At 46.7% G+C, this 16832-nt stretch overlaps 1 protein-coding gene across 1 annotated transcript in view; it reads right to left on the minus strand.

The window, feature by feature from the left end:
• The window catches only part of GPC6 (glypican 6), an 854380-nt gene that overhangs the window by 73841 nt on the left and 763707 nt on the right, over window positions 1–16832 (minus strand). The window contains exons 4-5 of the mRNA XM_015418597.1: window positions 16201–16331; window positions 5434–5577 (exon numbers count right to left, since the gene is read on the minus strand). Coding sequence (XP_015274083.1) covers window positions 5434–5577; window positions 16201–16331 — 275 coding nt within the window. The remainder of the gene's footprint in view (window positions 1–5433; window positions 5578–16200; window positions 16332–16832) is intronic.

Here is a 16832-nt window from a genome sequence, read left to right on the forward strand (position 1 = left end):
TCTTCTTCTTCTTCTTCTTCTTCTTCTTCTTCTTCTTCTTCTTCTAACCACAAAAACCTCCACGAGGTGACTTCAGCTCAACGCGTGAACGGAAATCAAAGTGGAAATAAACATGTGCCATTTCGTTTAGGCCAGGGGAGACACAAGCAGATTGGGCGGCTTGGTTGTGGGTCCTTGGTGGGTCTGATGTTTTTACCCCACCTCCATACCCATGTGACTGTTTTACAGACAGACACATTCTGGTTTTATACTGACCAAGACTGATGCTTTGATGAAGGCAGAGGTGTCCCCCGCTTCATTTTAAATGCTCCGGACTGCCTCGCATTGGACTGCGTTATGATCAATCAATACAAAACAATTTGGCAGCGTATTATCTGGGAGACCTCAAAGGCAGCATTCTTTCAAAGTCCTCCTGTTCATTTTGGTCCCATTATAAGTCCAGTTTTTTTTGGGGTGGCGGTGGTGTTTTCTTAGGGTTGCCAGCTCCAGGTTGGGAAATTCCTGGAGATTTTGGGGTAGAGTCTGGGGAGGGGGGGGCTCTCAGCCAGATACGGGGGCACAGAATCCACTCTCCAAAGCGGCCATTTTCTCCAGGAGGACAAATCTCCGTCATCTGGAAATCCGTTGTAATCCCAGAAAATCTCCGGGTCCAACCTAGAGGTTGGCAACCCTATGGTTTCTTCTATTTCAGGTAATGCCAAACATGTTCATTTGGGTTGGAACAAGTTCAGTTATTCATATCTAGTGTTAGTCATGTGACGTATATGAACATACAAAGAAGACTTATACGACTGGTTCATCTAGCCCACATTTGGTTACTCTCAGGGCTCTTCTTACAGGGGCTCCTGTAAGCTCTTGGAGGATTGGCTACATTAGGGGTGTGTCGCCTAATATGCAAAGGAGTTCTTGCTACAAAAAGAGCCCAACTTACTCTGATTTAGCAGTAGCTCAGGAAGATCTCAGATAGGGGTCTTTCTCTAGCCTTCTACTAGAGAACCAGGACAACTCAACTATATGCTCTACTACTTCCACCCATTCCACTACTCTGCACCATGGCATTTTAACATAGCAGGGAGTGAGAAAACCGGAAAATCATCTGGGAGACCAGCCTATCCATGGTGATTTGACAAATGGTTGGGAATAGGTGCCATTGGGAGTTGAAGGGCGGAAGCTCCTGGGTTCTGAACTGTTGTAGGGACATAAAAATAGCTTATGGGATCACAACCACCATGGAAGACAGGTCTTATCAATACCTATGTGACAATCAGTCAATGAAATATCTGTGACCAGAGGTAATAGATGTCCAAGGATGGCATACTGAGGATAAACAGCAGGACTAGTCGTCACTCTTCTGCCTTACTTCCATGAATATTTGACTGGTCACCATTTGAAACAGAAATATGGACTATATGGAGCTTTGTATGTTCATACAAAGCAACTGCTATGTTCTTGTCAAGACAAAGGTCTCTCTGTTCAAGCAGTTTGGTCTCTCAGAGATGTCGGCCACGCGACCTTGGGAAGCTCTTATGAAGGATATACTGAGGCAGACTGCTGTTTCATCTAGCCCTAATGCTTATTCGGACCACCTCTTCTCAAACAAGAGTCCTTTGCTACTTTTAACTGGAGATGCTAATCTCAACCACCTCCTACTTCTTCTACTTACTGCTAAATATTGCTTTTGGAAGACTTTACCTAACCACAGATGATCTATGGGGTGGGATTTTTAATTAATACAATTGCTGTTGTTTACTTATTTTATGGCTGCTAATATTCACATTTTTTTTACTGGGAGTATTTTAACTGAAAGTATTATGCCTTTACTTTTGCAGATTGAGTTGAGAATGTTTTATTTCCTTAGCAAAGTGACTAATGAATTCATAAAAAAAGAAATGTGAATAGCAACACATTTGTTTCCCCCCCCAATTTGGATCCAATCAGGTCTGTAGCTACCTGTGGCATATGGGAGCAATGCCCTATTAGAAATACAACATCACCCCCCATCTGAATTCTATGGCCTTGCAATTGGTGGGAGTCCAGTGTTCCCTCTAAGCAGTGGAGTCTTGTGAGCAAAAACTCTACTTTGTGAGCTCCTGGCATTAAAGTTGTGAGCGAGCCATTTGGCTGCTGCATAAATTAGTTTGCTCTGGAGCCATCCTTCCTGAGCTGAGACAAAAATGTGTGAACCAGAGGCTAAGAAACTGTAAGCTAGCTCACACTAACTCAGCTTAGAGGGAACACTGGGGACACGGGGGAGCTACTAGGCAATGGTGAGATGTCACCTCCAGGGGAAAATCTGGAAGTGATGTCATGCCTCTCTAGGATTCTAAAACCAGAGTCTCTGGTGATTTCTAGAATAGAATAACATCACTTCTGGGGTTTCCCTGGAAGTTATGTCAAGTCATCACTGACTATTTTTCTCCTGATGGCCCCAGGAGGAGTGGCAGGAAACAGGAGCTGGGGGTGAGGGATTCCTCATCGCTAGTGGGAAACTGAGTTTCCAGCTTCATTTTTAAAAAGTCTGTAGGCCTTTTCAGTATGGAGATGAAAAGGAACATGTAAAAGCCGTTCTTGTCCAGATTGCCTGGGAAGCAGTGGGGCATAGGAAGCTGCAACAAGGCTGGACCAAACACACATTCAAAGATACCATGTGGTACAATGCCTAAGGGGGTGTGGACATCATACGGCCCCACCTACTGAGTCTCAGGACTTGGAATGATCGAGTCTCTAGCCCCCTCAGAATACTCATGCACCCTCCCGTAAAATTTCCGGCTACGAGCCTGCATCTCATCATGGAATTAACCATGAGGTGCAGCATATGGATAACTGAGAAGCCTGGTCATTGGCCAATTATTTCTGCAAAACTGCTGTGAAGAATTTGGTAAGGCCACATACAGCTAAGCTCACCCTGGTACACTAATGGGATTGCACAGGACAGATGGCCTCATTTACACTGAGATCTGCTTGCTTTTCAGACACCCAGGACAAGCCACCAAGACAGCTGCTGCAAATCCTTAGTACAGACAGACATCATTGCTCAAAAATGTTTTCCCCCTGGTACCACCGGTCCTAGATTCACAAGGCTGGTAAGCACTCCAGCTTCAAAATGTCACTTATTCCCGATGCGTCAGCTCCTTCAGAATTGGCACTGATTTGGCCAGTTTAGTGGCTGGATCCCGGCTGGCCGAAATGCACAATGAAGGCAATGCACTGAATGTGCACAAGAGCGTTTCCAGAACCAGCTTTGTGGGGATAATGAAAAGTGAGTTTCCAGGGACACATGGCCACTTGGGGATGAGATTTTCAGGAGAATGAACACACGGGGGCGGGAACATGGGATTGTGGTGGCAAGGTCTGCCCCTAACCTACGTGCATCACCTGGAAGATGTACATCAGTCCTAGATGGGTAGATACTTACCTGCATTGCCCATGAGTGCTTCCAAGGTCAGTGGGTAGGTGAATGGTGGGGAGTGCCAGAGTTGTGCCAACATGACATCACTTCCAGCAAAAAGGAGAAGAAAAGAGAAGTGATGTCATTGCATTGGGGTTTAACCATAGAGTTTTGGGTGAACTTAGCATCACCCCAACATAATGACACTATTCCCCCCCCTTTTTGCCAGAAGTGATGTTATGTGCAAAAAACCCACACCCCACTGTACAATACACTATTAATATATATTCAAGAGGTATACTCAGTACACAAAATATACAAAACCTTATTGGTGATTTATATCTCGTATAACCATGAATACAAATTAGAAGCTTTCACATATACAATAATCACATTCAGATTAAAGCACCAATCCATACAGTGAGAAACATTCCCAAGGGCCCTGGCACTTGACCCACCTCAGGGTATGCTGACACCGGCCCTGATGGAGAGAGTGCTCTGTGCACACACATACAGATGCACGTAGGACCTATGCACCGTTTGCAACGAATGTGCCTGCTGACATAATCCTGCCCCCATCCCCAAACCAGTCATTTGCAGAGCCCATTATAATCAATGGTGAGCAACAAAAAAGGCAACTAGCTTGCTATGTGAGTAGCAGAGGCTAACTGGAGAGTGTGTAAGATGTGTGTGTAGGAGAAGTGGTAGCCAATAATATTAGCAACGGAGTTGTGACTTGAGGGGGGAAAAACAACAAAACACCAGTGCAGCCAAAGGAGAACGGAGCGTGGCCCAAAAAGTGTCAAAAGCCTGAACACCGCTGCTTACTTTGAATGCAGTTGTAAAGCAAGTTTTGTGCCCCAGCGTGGATGCCTTGTGAAATCCTTAATTAAACTTCAGTGACGGAAGATGCATTATGCATATGGATACTTCACAACAATAAGTGCTTATTTAATTATGAGTGGAGCTTGTAAAAATGAGTGTATTGTAAAGTTAATTGGGAGTTGAAGCGACTGCGCTTTAATGTGACAGGCTCTGGATTACTTATTTCAGTCGCTGGCATGTTCAATTCTGTCGCGGGAGGAAACAGATCTATCTACCGCAAAGCAACTCAACACCATCTCATCGGAAGAGTAACAATAATCCTGACAAGGGAGATTTAGATCAAATGGTGGGAATGCTTTCAAGCCGCACTCTGACCCAGCTTTCCATTCAGACTCCCGACTGCCAAACATGCAGACTGTGCGAAGAACAGAGAGAGAGAGACGACTGGCCTACTGTATGGCGCACGTATCTCTTTGGCATGCACAGAAAGGTGACTTTATATCAGAGAAGACCAGTTGGCTCCAGCCACCAAGCAAGGGAGTCCAGCATTATTTAAGTGGAGCAGTGAAAGATTTCAGTTGGCCCGGGGAAGATGTTGGTGGGTGAGTGGTGGCAGTCCACTGGGTCCGAAGCACAGTTTGGAGGAGACAATGAGATGAGTCTGCTGGAGTCAGTGGGCTTAGAAGGCTGTAGCTCTCCTTAGGGCTCTGTCTTTCCATATGGGTGGAAAGGCCATTTTTACTGTGCGTTGGGGGTGGGCTCAGCAGGACAACTTGGTTCTAGAAGCCATACGATTAAGCCAGACCTATAGGACCACAGTGCAACTTTGCAGTATCCCTAGTTTTTCTAAATATTCATTGCAGAAGACTCCAATTGCTAAAATGATATTAAATCTTTTTGTTGTTATTGTGCAGCTGCTTCGGTTGCCATGCGGTGAAACATTACAGCTATTACAGAGAAACAAACCCAACCCATAGTTAAGGACAAAAACGAGACAAGATTAATCACCACGAAGGCTCTAGCAGACTAAAATCCTGGTTTTTAAGGATTTGCAACTATACTGCATGAAGATAGGCATGATGAAACAGCTATTCATTAAACCATTGCTCTTCTTTGTACAATAACTATGATAATCCAAAGGTGTGGGAAGAGTCAATTACCAAAAAGGATTCCTTCCAACTGAGGACAATCAAGATACCTTTATTACAATTACGACTTACCAGCCTATCCAAGCTTGTACCAGCAGCTGTCGTTGGCCTCTCTTCGGGATTGTAGGGCCGGAAACGGGTATTAAAGTTATCAGGAACAGAGCGGGAAGATCTTAATCCTGGAGCTGGTTTAGGTTGTCCACACCCTTGAAAGACCTGGAAAAACCATATCAAGTTACATCAATGTTTCATCCCAAAATGGAATCTAGCAGCGGTTTATTCCTGGTCAAAGAGATCTGCCAACAAGCTCATGATCAACACTTGAACAAACAGGTTTTTCTAGACAATACTGTGGTAATTTTTGGTGGATTGTTCATGGCCACCCACCAAACTATGTAAACTGAGGATAGATTTCAACGTGTTACCTTCAACCCAAACTCAGTATTATGTCCACCATACAACAATGGCCCTTTCCAAAGAGTCTGGACTTAGTGATTTTATTTGTTTTTACATTGAACAAAAAGCATTTTAGGGGGGGGGTTTTCTGCTAATATCATCAGTACATTCTATGAAAATGAGCAAAATTACTTGAGTATGGACTGCCACAGATATCATGCATCTGAGGAGCATCTACAGCATTTGTCCATTTATGTTCATTTAGGGATTGCACCCCATTTTTTCCTTGGAAGTTGGGTGGCTTCCTCAAGGGTGTCCCTTCAGGGCTTTATCTGTGGTTTCTCAGCTTCAGCACTGGGAAACTGCCCCATTTCCCATGAAATAGCCTCAAAAAACCTTTCTCCATTTCTTCACTGTAAAGTTTTACATTGTAATAAGGACAACATTTTGGGCCAAAAATAACAGCTCGTGCAGATATGTCTCATGCTTCGTATATAACATAGAATACAGATCTGATTTAGGGTTGACAGACATGGCCAGGCAACAAACAGGAGACCAGGGGGGCATCAGTGGTGATCATAGGGCTAATGGGGTGATGTCACTTCCGGGGAAAATCTGAAAGTGACATCACAATTTTCTAGAAGCCATTAGAAACTCTATGGTAAGGCCACAGAGTTTCTGGTTATTTTCAAGGAGGACTGGCAGCACTTCCATGTTTTCCCCAGAAGTGATATCATGCTGTCAGCCCTATAGCCATTAAAAAAAAAAAAGTCTCCTGCTGCAGGAAATGGGAGCCCCCAGTGGGGGCCTGACAGCCCTGAACGGAATCCCCCCTAAGGCTGGTTCACATGATGCTTCTACATTTATTTATGACTGGCCGCTGAATATTTGAATAGACTTGACTGAAGGGCGTTCTGTGTTAAGTGAGATGAAAACTCTGCCCGAGACGTTAGATATACAATGACCTATTCACTTTACTTGATGGTAAAGTCATCCGGAAAGGCGTATGTGCACCAAGCCATGTAGGAGGGAGGAGTAATGACAATGAACCATGTTTGAAAGAACCGAAAAGTTCTCTTTGCCCAAACTCAAACAAGTCATTCTGTGCATTGACATTCCACATAAAAGCAGTTGCAGATGAGTCCACCAAATACTGCACGTAATGTATTGCCAGCAGATACTATGACTTGAGGAAGATTACGCATGGCAGGAATAACAGGACAGGTTGCATACAAATCAGTCAATGCCCTGATGTGCTCATTGCTCTGATGGGCCCATCATTCTGCCTGACACAGTCTGCATGGAGAAAGGCCCTGTATACTGCAGAAACCCTTTCTGTGTGTGGACATTATCCATCTCAATGTAGGATAAATGCAAAGGCTGGACCATCAGCTGTCAAGAGTAGAGGGTTCGTCTCCCCCTCGCTGAAAAGTTGTCACTAATTCCAAATGCTTAACTCCCCTCCCCCAAGAATACAATTTGGTAGGAGATATTCAGGATGAGAAGATGACATGGTATAGCCCGATCTCATCAGATCTCAAAAGCTAAGTAGGGTTGATACTTGGAAGGGAGACCACCAAGGAAGATTCTGCAGAGGAAGGCAATGGCAAACCACCTCTGCTTTTCTCTTGCCTTGGAAGCCCCTTGCTGGCTGCAACTTGACAGCACTTTACACATACAGGAGATATTCAAAACTGAACTACCTATTTGGTGAGTGTTTCCTATTGGTGTTTGATGAAGGTGTTCACAAGTCTTTGTGGAATATGTCACTTTTTTTTTATTTTCTGCAGCCCACCAAACCAAAGAATCCAAACAGATGAGACAAGGAGAGACCTCTGATTGGATCTTCCCCATATTTTAAAAATGCTAATATCAGCCATGTAAGTTCTGAGCTGGAAACCTTGAGCCGGAGTGCCCGTATTGCCTCCTTAAAATCTTTGGCAAATAAGATCATTGGTGTGGTACTGAGATTCGGTTATAACAAGGGAGGACAGATCCAGCCCTTAAACGTTTTGTCAGCAAAGTAATCTCGCGTATACTATATGGTACAGAACTTTGGGTGTGGAAAGAACAAATGCTTTCTAGCTTGGAGGTAATACAAAACCTTTTTTTTAAAAGGCCTATCTTGGTACTTCCAAAAGGGATACCAGCAGCCCTATTAAGGGCAGAACTCGGCCTCCCCCCAATTAAAGCTGGTGCTCATCTAGCTGTATGAAAGTCATGGAAGAAATACCGATCGATGCAAATGGAATCTCTTGGTAAACGTAGCTATTGTTGGTCATTGAGTAAAGATAAAATTCGCTCTGATTTTGCTCATAACATTATTTCCCGTTATACAATTCCAGACGATTTACCGCGATCTTTTGGGAACAACCGTGATCTGAGGCAATGGGTGTTTAATGTAAGTTCTGAGTCTGATCAGAGTCACATGGGGGGGAGGGGTTTAACTCTTCCCTCCCCTGTGCCATTTTGGTCAACAGAAACTATCTTCCTGATGTCATCATTAACCAGACCAAAAAATGGGCAAAAATGTGCCTCTCTAAATAAAGGACAAAGGCTCAAACGGGTATAATGCTTGGGATTCTGTGAATGGAGCTTGCAGCACTGATGTTCCTTTAAAAATCAGGTGTGGTGGCCTGAATTTAGATCAAAAATACTGTGCTAAGGGAACAGCTAGATTTGAGTCCGGTAACACATAAGAAGAAGAAGAAGAGGAGGAGAAGAAGATTGGATTTATACCCTGCCCTTCACTACCCAAAGGTGTGTCAAAGCGGTTTACAAACTCCCTTCCCCTCCCCACAACAGACACCCTATGGGGTAGGTGGGGCTGAGAGAGCTCTGACAGAAACTGCTCTTTTTCAAGAACAGCTGTGCCAGAACTATGGCTTGCCCAAAATAATCCAGCAGCTGCGAGTGGAGGAGTGGGGAATCAAACCCGGTTCTCCCAGATTAGAGTCCGTGCACTTAACCACTACACCAAACTGGCTCTCATTAGAGACCTATAAATTTTTCAGGCTATGAGCTTTTGAGAGTTAAAGTGGAGGATTAATCTTTCCTGCCTGTGCCATTTCCCCAAGCTGAAACGCCCTGCAGGAGCCACTAGTTGCTCCACTGGAGTAAACATACAGGTCACCCAGCAGGGCAAAGAGAAGCTCTTTGGGGATTTGTAGACTGGGGAAATTATGCACAAGCAGAAGGCTTAAATCTCCCCTCCCCTTATGCTGCAGTCCTGGTCTGAATTTGGGCCCCGTGTGTCTGGGTTTTTATAGAAAAAGAGACACTGGACAAGCTGTTCCTGCAACTCCCAGTATCGCTCCCCTTTCAAAAACAAAATACCCTTAATTTATGGGGGAAATCCCCCAAAATGTTAGTAAGGTTTATACCTTCTCTTCCTTCTGTACATCTGCAGTCCCAGTAGTCCCCCATGCATATGACATTACAATTATAAAGACACTGGGAGGAGCCAAAAAGAGATATCTCAGCATCACACAAACACATGAAACTCCCTTATACGGCATCAGACCCTTGATCCCTCAAGGCCAGTATTGCTTACTGAGACTGGCAGCAGCTCTCAAGAAGAAGAAGAAGAGGAGGAGGAGGAGGAGGAGGAGATTGGATTTATACCCCGCCCTTCACTTGGAGTCTCAGAGCGGCTTACAAACTCCTTTCCTTTCCCCTCCCCACAAAAGACCCCCACCCTGTGAGGTAGGTGGGGCTGAGAGAGCTCTGACAGAAACTGCTCTTTTTCAAGAACAGCTCTGACAGAAATATGGCTTGCCCAAGGTCATCCAGCAGCTGCAAGTGGAGGAGTGGGGAATCAAACCCGGTTCTCCCAGATTAGAGTCCTATACCAAACTGGCATCTCTAGGGCAGAGGTGTTGAGCTCACTTGTTACGAGGGCCGGATCTGACATAAATGTCACTTTGTCTGGCTGGGCCATGTGTGCCCTAAAATGTAATGCCAGGTACCGGAGATATAAACTTTATAAAGGACACTCAAAATACAAACATGCTTAAAACATTAACACTCTTACGGTATTTCCTTACCGTATCTCTTTGATGCCCACCCTACCACTCCCACCATCTGCTACGCATTAGCACTGGGACAGTATACAGGGACATAATGCACAGCCTCTGTCTGGCAAAAAAAGATAATGACCAGTTGCTCATGGGCTGGATAAGAGCCCTGGGTGGGCTGGTTCCAGCCACAGGCCGTATGTCTGACACCCCTGCTCTAGGGTCTCAGGTGGAGGTCTTTCACATCACCTGATCTTCTAAATTGCAGATGCTGGTGGATTGAACCTGGGACCTTCTGCATTGCGGGCCGGATCTGACATAAATGTCACTTTGTCTGGCTGGGCCATGTGTGCCCTAAAATGTAATGCCAGGTACCGGAGATATAAACTTTATAAAGGACACTCAAAATACAAACATGCTTAAAACATTAACACTCTTACGGTATTTCCTTACCGTATCTCTTTGATGCCCACCCTACCACTCCCACCATCTGCTACGCATTAGCACTGGGACAGTATACAGGGACATAATGCACAGCCTCTGTCTGGCAAAAAAAGATAATGACCAGTTGCTCATGGGCTGGATAAGAGCCCTGGGTGGGCTGGTTCCAGCCACAGGCCGTATGTCTGACACCCCTGCTCTAGGGTCTCAGGTGGAGGTCTTTCACATCACCTGATCTTCTAAATTGCAGATGCTGGTGGATTGAACCTGGGACCTTCTGCATTGCAAAGTGGAGGCTCTACTACTGAGCCACAGCTGCCCCCACTGTTTATAATCTAACCCACCCTTCGGTCAGTGGCAGGCAGCTTGCGATAGAAAACAGACATGAAGACTCCTGAAATGAGAGTGCATAAAGCAAGTCTTACGAGCATAAATTGAAGGAGGCACATTAGGTAGATTCCTAATGGCCCAGAAGGAGCTGACATGTAACACGGGTGATTGTGTCATAACAGCCTCGGTGCGGTTGGTGTTACAGATGGGCGAGGCTCGCGAGCCGAAAACGAAATGGAGAAAATTGATCTCATCGATCCTGTTTATTGATGTGTCAGAATGAAGGACTGTGGTCAGAGGCTTCCGACCGTCGTGCCGTGCTTCTGAAAGGCTTTAAAGATGAAGTTAAGTGGATGTTTCATTTAATCGCCTTCTGCATGTTATCTTTCGGAAGGCAGTCACATATAGGAAATCCAGGTGACTCTCGCAGGCCACAAACTTGCCCTGGGATAAGCCCAAATCAATTGGTGGTGCGAACTGAGATCAATAGCCATTTGGCCTAGTCATATATTATGTTTTGCCGGGTTTCTGAATGACCGTGAATGACCTCTGTCTGACTTCAGGCTAGCAGCAGCCTGTCAGAAATGGTTTTGCAAACACAGAAACCCTGCCGGGGGCCAAACCTGAGAATATGAGGTAATCAGGACCTGTTGCCTGTAGCCACAGATGGGAAGAAGACTTGGATGGGTCCCTCTGAGCATCTTGTGCCCGAGCAACTGTCAGGACGCAAATGTGCCGAGGATCTTGACCTGAGGAAGGTGTCCTGCCCTCTGCGGTCAGGTTTCCTCTGAGATGATACTGGAACCTTGGCCCTGAGGCAGACCACGTTCGGCCCGCAAGGCCTATGTCTGGTGGACCAACTGAACCAGCAAAGTAGTCTGCCCAGGACTCAGCCTAAATAGGCTGGGAGGTGATAGGGCCCAGCGGCATTGCTGGCAAGCGCTGGAGCTCCTGAGCCTGAGCTGCACTTTGGACAAGATCCTGAGAGGAAGTCTTCTTCAAGAGGATGGTGCGCAGCCAGTCTGGCATTTCCCCTCCCCTATGCCTCCATGGCCCAGGGCCTTCTGCTGCTGCCACTTCTGCAGAGCGGGAGTGGGTCCTAAGGGTTTATAGGCCCAGGTTTGAGTCCAGCCCAGGGGAGGCCTGGCAACTATTTCAGGGGTGGATGGTGAGGTTTCCGTTGCGGATTCTGGCAGGTTGGCCCAGGGCACTGCTGGCACTGCCAGCAGGTAGGGCTGCCAAGTGGGGGCGGGTAAACCCCCGCTATGGAGGCCCGATTTCCGCCACCGTGGAATCGGGCCCCGGGGGGAACTCCGCTCCCCGAAGCCCCCGGAGGTGACACAACCACGTCGATCACGTTGGGGGCGTGGCCCCAATCGTTGGAGGGAAAACGTGCTGGGCCGTGACGTGCTGGCGGCGCACACTGTGGAGTCCGTGGATGGCAGGGTTTGGGGAGGGTATAGCACCTCAGCAGGGTATGGGCTCCATAAAGTCCACCCTCCAAAGCAGCAGTTTTCTCTAGGGGAACTGATCTTGGTTATCTGGAGATCAATTGTAAAAGGGGGAGATCTCCAGGTGCCAACCCTAGTCACAGGTCCCTCTGGTCCTCCCCGACCATTAGTGCTGGCTCTTTGGGTTTTTCCTCTGAGGACTCCGAGTGAGAGTCACTGGGATGGTCAGATGGGGTCATGAGACGGTTGGGCAGATTCAGCCACCCAAACATGAACACATGAAGCTCCCTTCTATTGAATCAGATGTTTGGTTCATCACAGTCAGTATTGTCTACTCAGACTGGCAGTGGGTCTCCAGAGTCTCAGGCAGAGGTCTTTCACATCACCTCCTACCTGTTCCTTTTAACTGGAGATGCCAGGGATTGAACCTGGGACCTTCTGCATGCCAAGCAGATGCTCTGCCAGTGAGCCACAGCTCCTCCATAACCATAACCAAGGAAACAACCACAAGGATAACAACTGGATGAGTCTTCCTTATAGGCTGTGTCAGATGATACCCCCATACACTTACAAAAGCTTCTTGGACAGACTTGCTTGCTGGTATGAGCAATTCAAAAGGGAATTAGATAAGCATATGGAACAGAGGTTCATCAGTGGCTATTAGCCATGAGGTATAGATGGGAACTCTCAGTCTGGGGCAAGTGATGCTCTGTCTTCTTGGTGCTTGGGGGGGGGGTCAACAGTGGGAGGGCTTCTAGTGTCCTGGCCCCACTGGTGGACCTCCTGATGGCACCTGGTATTTCTGGCCACTGTGTGATACAGATTGTTGGGCTGGATGGGCCTTTGGCCTGATCCAACATTGGCGTCCCTCATGTTCTTATGTTATGTACTGTGCTTAGACTAGAGCAACTGCGCATAGGATTGTCCCACTGGAGATCTACTCATGCTGACTAGAAGCCATCTCTGCCTGCTGCACCAAAGCGCTCCTTGACAAACAAGAGTCTCCCTCGCACATGTCCTGTGCCCCTCTATGTGAGCTCCCTCGCCTGCGCCTTCCACTCTTGGTTCCTTACCCTCCCCACACTTCCTCCTCCTACACACCGGCTGCTTGAAGTTGCATGCAGTGACAAAAGGGTAGTTGCTAGCCGTTCACCAGAACTTCCCACTGACCTGAAAGGATTTTGGCTGCCAAGGAGAAATTTAAGGAAGCAATTCTGGAATACAGGGCTGTTTCTATGCCCAAGTGATTGAAGTGGTTGCTCGGGGTGGGTGCCAAATTGGCAGGGGCAGCAAAGTAGGAGATGGGCATCCTCTTGCAACGGTGCCCCTGCTATCTGGCTTGGGTCCACCATGGTGGCTGACTATGTGGCACACCTGGCCCCTGGCGGGATGGCGCAGGATGAGGCCGCTTGGGATGACAAAAGGCCTTGAGCTGCCCCTCCCTGCTACAGGCGGATTCTCTGTTATGAATCTCACGAGATATAAAGGCAGCAAGTCAAGAACAAGATGAATCCCTGAGCGAAGTGAGGAGGGATATGCCTGCCCCTATTTTAGTTTCAGAATAAATTTAACTATCAGCCCGCTGCCCAATGGTAACCATACTTCATGTCAAACAAGTTATATGGCAAAATGTTAACCCTAAGAGCCGATTTATGCAGAGAAACTTTTCATTAAGTTATTATGAACCCAGACCTGGATGGCCCAGGTTAGCCTGATCTCATCAGATCTCGGAAGCTAAGCAGGGTCAGCCCTGGTTAGTATTTGGATGGGAGACCACCAAGGAAGTTCAGGGTTGCTACATAGATGCAGGGAATGGCAAAAACCACCTCTGTTAGTCTCTTGCCTTGAAAACCCTATGGGGTTGCCATAAGTCGGCTGCAACTTGAGGGCACATTTGATTCAATTCCGTTCCATTGTTACAAGCCAAACAGTGAGGTGCTTCGTAAATTATATTTTTGGAACTAAAGAATCACATTCCTTTCCTAGAATATGTTTTCAACTCTGATACAACTAATTTTAAAGTGCCTTTCAAATACTTTGAGGTTTTCCACCATATGTAACTTGTATCTGGTAATTAATGTTGCATTTTCATCGGATGTCCACTTTCTTGTGGTATTCAATTGTGTTGACTATGTTTGTTAAATGTTGAATGTTAAAATAAATAAGTGTTAATTAAAAAAAAAAGAATCACATTCTGAGATTTTTGTGGGCAAAGCTCTCCAAATCTAAGCGGAAATCAAAAGTCTCTCTCCCCCCCCCCGATTTGTAGTCAGCACTATTAACACACACACACACCAATTTTACCCATATCCCACGCTATGCATATCTGGGTGAAAACCATTAAATAACAACTTTCCTTGAACTTTGAAAGCTGGACCCCCAAGTTTTGGAAAATCCAAACTATTATCTCAGGTTAATATTTATGACCTTTGAATCTCTATTCCCCTTCCAAATTTGTACAAGATCTCCTTAGAAACATATACTATAATTTTTAAACAGGTCTTCACAGATGATTTCAGACTGCAATTCCTTGGAACCCACAGTTTATGTGGTTGAAATTACCTCCAGATGTTTGTTAAAACACATATGGCATATGAGAGCAATGCCCTCTCAGAAATACGCCACTGCTCTCTCTCTGAATTCAGTGGTTGCCAGGCATGTTCTCACAACTGGTGTGAGTCCAGAGGGCTGGGGATACAAGGGGTACCACTGGACAATGGTGTGACATCACATCCAAGGAAAAACCAGAAGTGACATCATGCCTTTCTAGAAATCACCAGAGACTCTATGGTAAAACCATAGAGTATCTATGGTAAAACAGTGGTCCACAATGTAGAGCCAATGGATACCATGGCACCCACTGACACCTTGCTTGGAGCCCTCCAAGTGTTTTGAGAAAGTGAGTGGGGTCAGGTGGGACTTTTGCCCATCAAGGCTTCTGAATGGCCAGTGGAGTTTTGATTTCCTGTGAAGATTTTTTAAAATGTTGCTTTGGCAGCAGCTGCCACCACAGCAGAAGGATCTTCACTGTGTGCCTGAAGGTAAACTGTGACAGCCATTTTGTTGCCGGCTCCAACTCCTGCAGCTGGCAGCGATTTTGTGGCTGTGTCCACCATGTTGTGCCAAAATTCCAAAGGTGCCTGTAGGCTCAAAATTTGGGGACCCCTGCCATAGAGTTTCCAGCCATTCCTAGAGCTACCCATTGTCACTTCTGGGTTGTACATGGAAGTGACATAGCAGTGCAGATGATGCCATAGAGGGAGGCCTGTCTACTCTGGTAAGAAATAAGAATTGAGTTTCTTAACAACATATTAGGGCCCCCATTGTCAGACCCAACTCCTGATACATTGATGGAGATGTGAGACAAAGGTGTGCATGAGAAATGTGGACAAGGTGAATGCGATCACAAGGTTAAAAGAAAGAGGAAAAGCAAAAGCAGCTGATTACCCTGGCTAATCCTGGTCTTTGTGAAAAACAGGAAGGGCTCCACAACCCCCTCTAACCTACCGGCATAGGATTAACAGGTCGTAACTGGCTGCTGGCAGGGGTGGGGTCTGGGACAACTTCAGCGCGTGCACAATGGCGTCACCTGGAAGTGATGTCATCGCACAGGGCACGTTGTGGGCAGGGCCTCTGTCATTAGAGGGAAAAAGTTTTCCCCTCGAATGATAGAGCATCCTCCCGCAACATGCCCTGTGTGATGACATCACCTCCAGGTGACATCATCGTGCTGGGCACTTTGGGGGTGGGGTTCCCCCCACCGGGTGGATCCGGACTGACAGATTGGTGGCCCTCAAAGTGGACAAACCCCCGCCCCCAGTGGGGAAATGGCAAGCCTATACTGGCATAAGGAAGCTTCCTTGGTGGGAGTCTTCCTGCAGTTCCCACTTTTGCCACTGCTGGGTGCCAGTGAACAGACTAATTCCTTATGTGTCATTCCCTCCACTTGCCAATTCAAGACCCACGTTTTGCCCTGCACACAAGACCCACAAATAGGGTTGCCAAGTGTATCTTCGCCGGGAGTGGGGGGGTTCACGGCTGGCGTCTGGTGTGCGCGCGCGCCGCACGCACGTCACCCGGAAGTGATGGGAGGACGCCAGGCACGCTGGGGGCGGGGCCTTACAGCCATTCCCCTCCCCCCAAGTTCCAACAGTACAAATTGGTTACCCAGCTAAGTCATTTAGTAGTAAAAATGTTGTCTATACCTTTGCTGACACCTGCATACTGTTTTCTTGCATGTTCATGATGGCTTCAGAAATTTTGACATCAATAGGATCCATAACCGATTCGATGTTGAATGGTCCCTCTAATCTCTCCGCAACCAAAAGCATAGCATCTGTTAGAAGGCAAAGGAGCCAGCCGTCAGACAATCAGCAACTGAAACATCTATAGGAAAATGTGTCCAGCCCAAGATAGTCAAACTTCAGAATTATGAACATGTGAAGCTGCCTTATATTTATTTAGTCAGACCACAAGGCCAGTAGTCTGTCTGAAGCAGCTCTCCAAGGTCTCAGGTGAAAGTTTTTCCCACCTGATCTTTTAAACTGGAGATGAACCAGGGACTGAACCTTACATAAGGACATAAGAGACGCCAATGTTGGATCAGGCCAAAGGCCCATCCAGTCCAACACTCTGTATCCCACAGTGGCCAGAAATACCAGTGCCATCAGGAGGTCCACCAGTGGGGCCAGGACATTAGAAGCCCTCCCACTGTTGACCCCCCCCAAGCACCAAGATGACAGAGCATCACTTGCCCCAGAGTCCCTATCTATACCTTGTGGCTAATAGCCACTGATGGACCTCTGCTCCATATGCTTATCTAATTCCCTCTTGAAGC

This window comes from Gekko japonicus, unplaced genomic scaffold (genome assembly GCF_001447785.1).
Source record: "Gekko japonicus isolate JY-2015 unplaced genomic scaffold, Gekko_japonicus_V1.1 scaffold352, whole genome shotgun sequence".
Lineage (NCBI taxonomy): Eukaryota > Metazoa > Chordata > Lepidosauria > Squamata > Gekkonidae > Gekko > Gekko japonicus.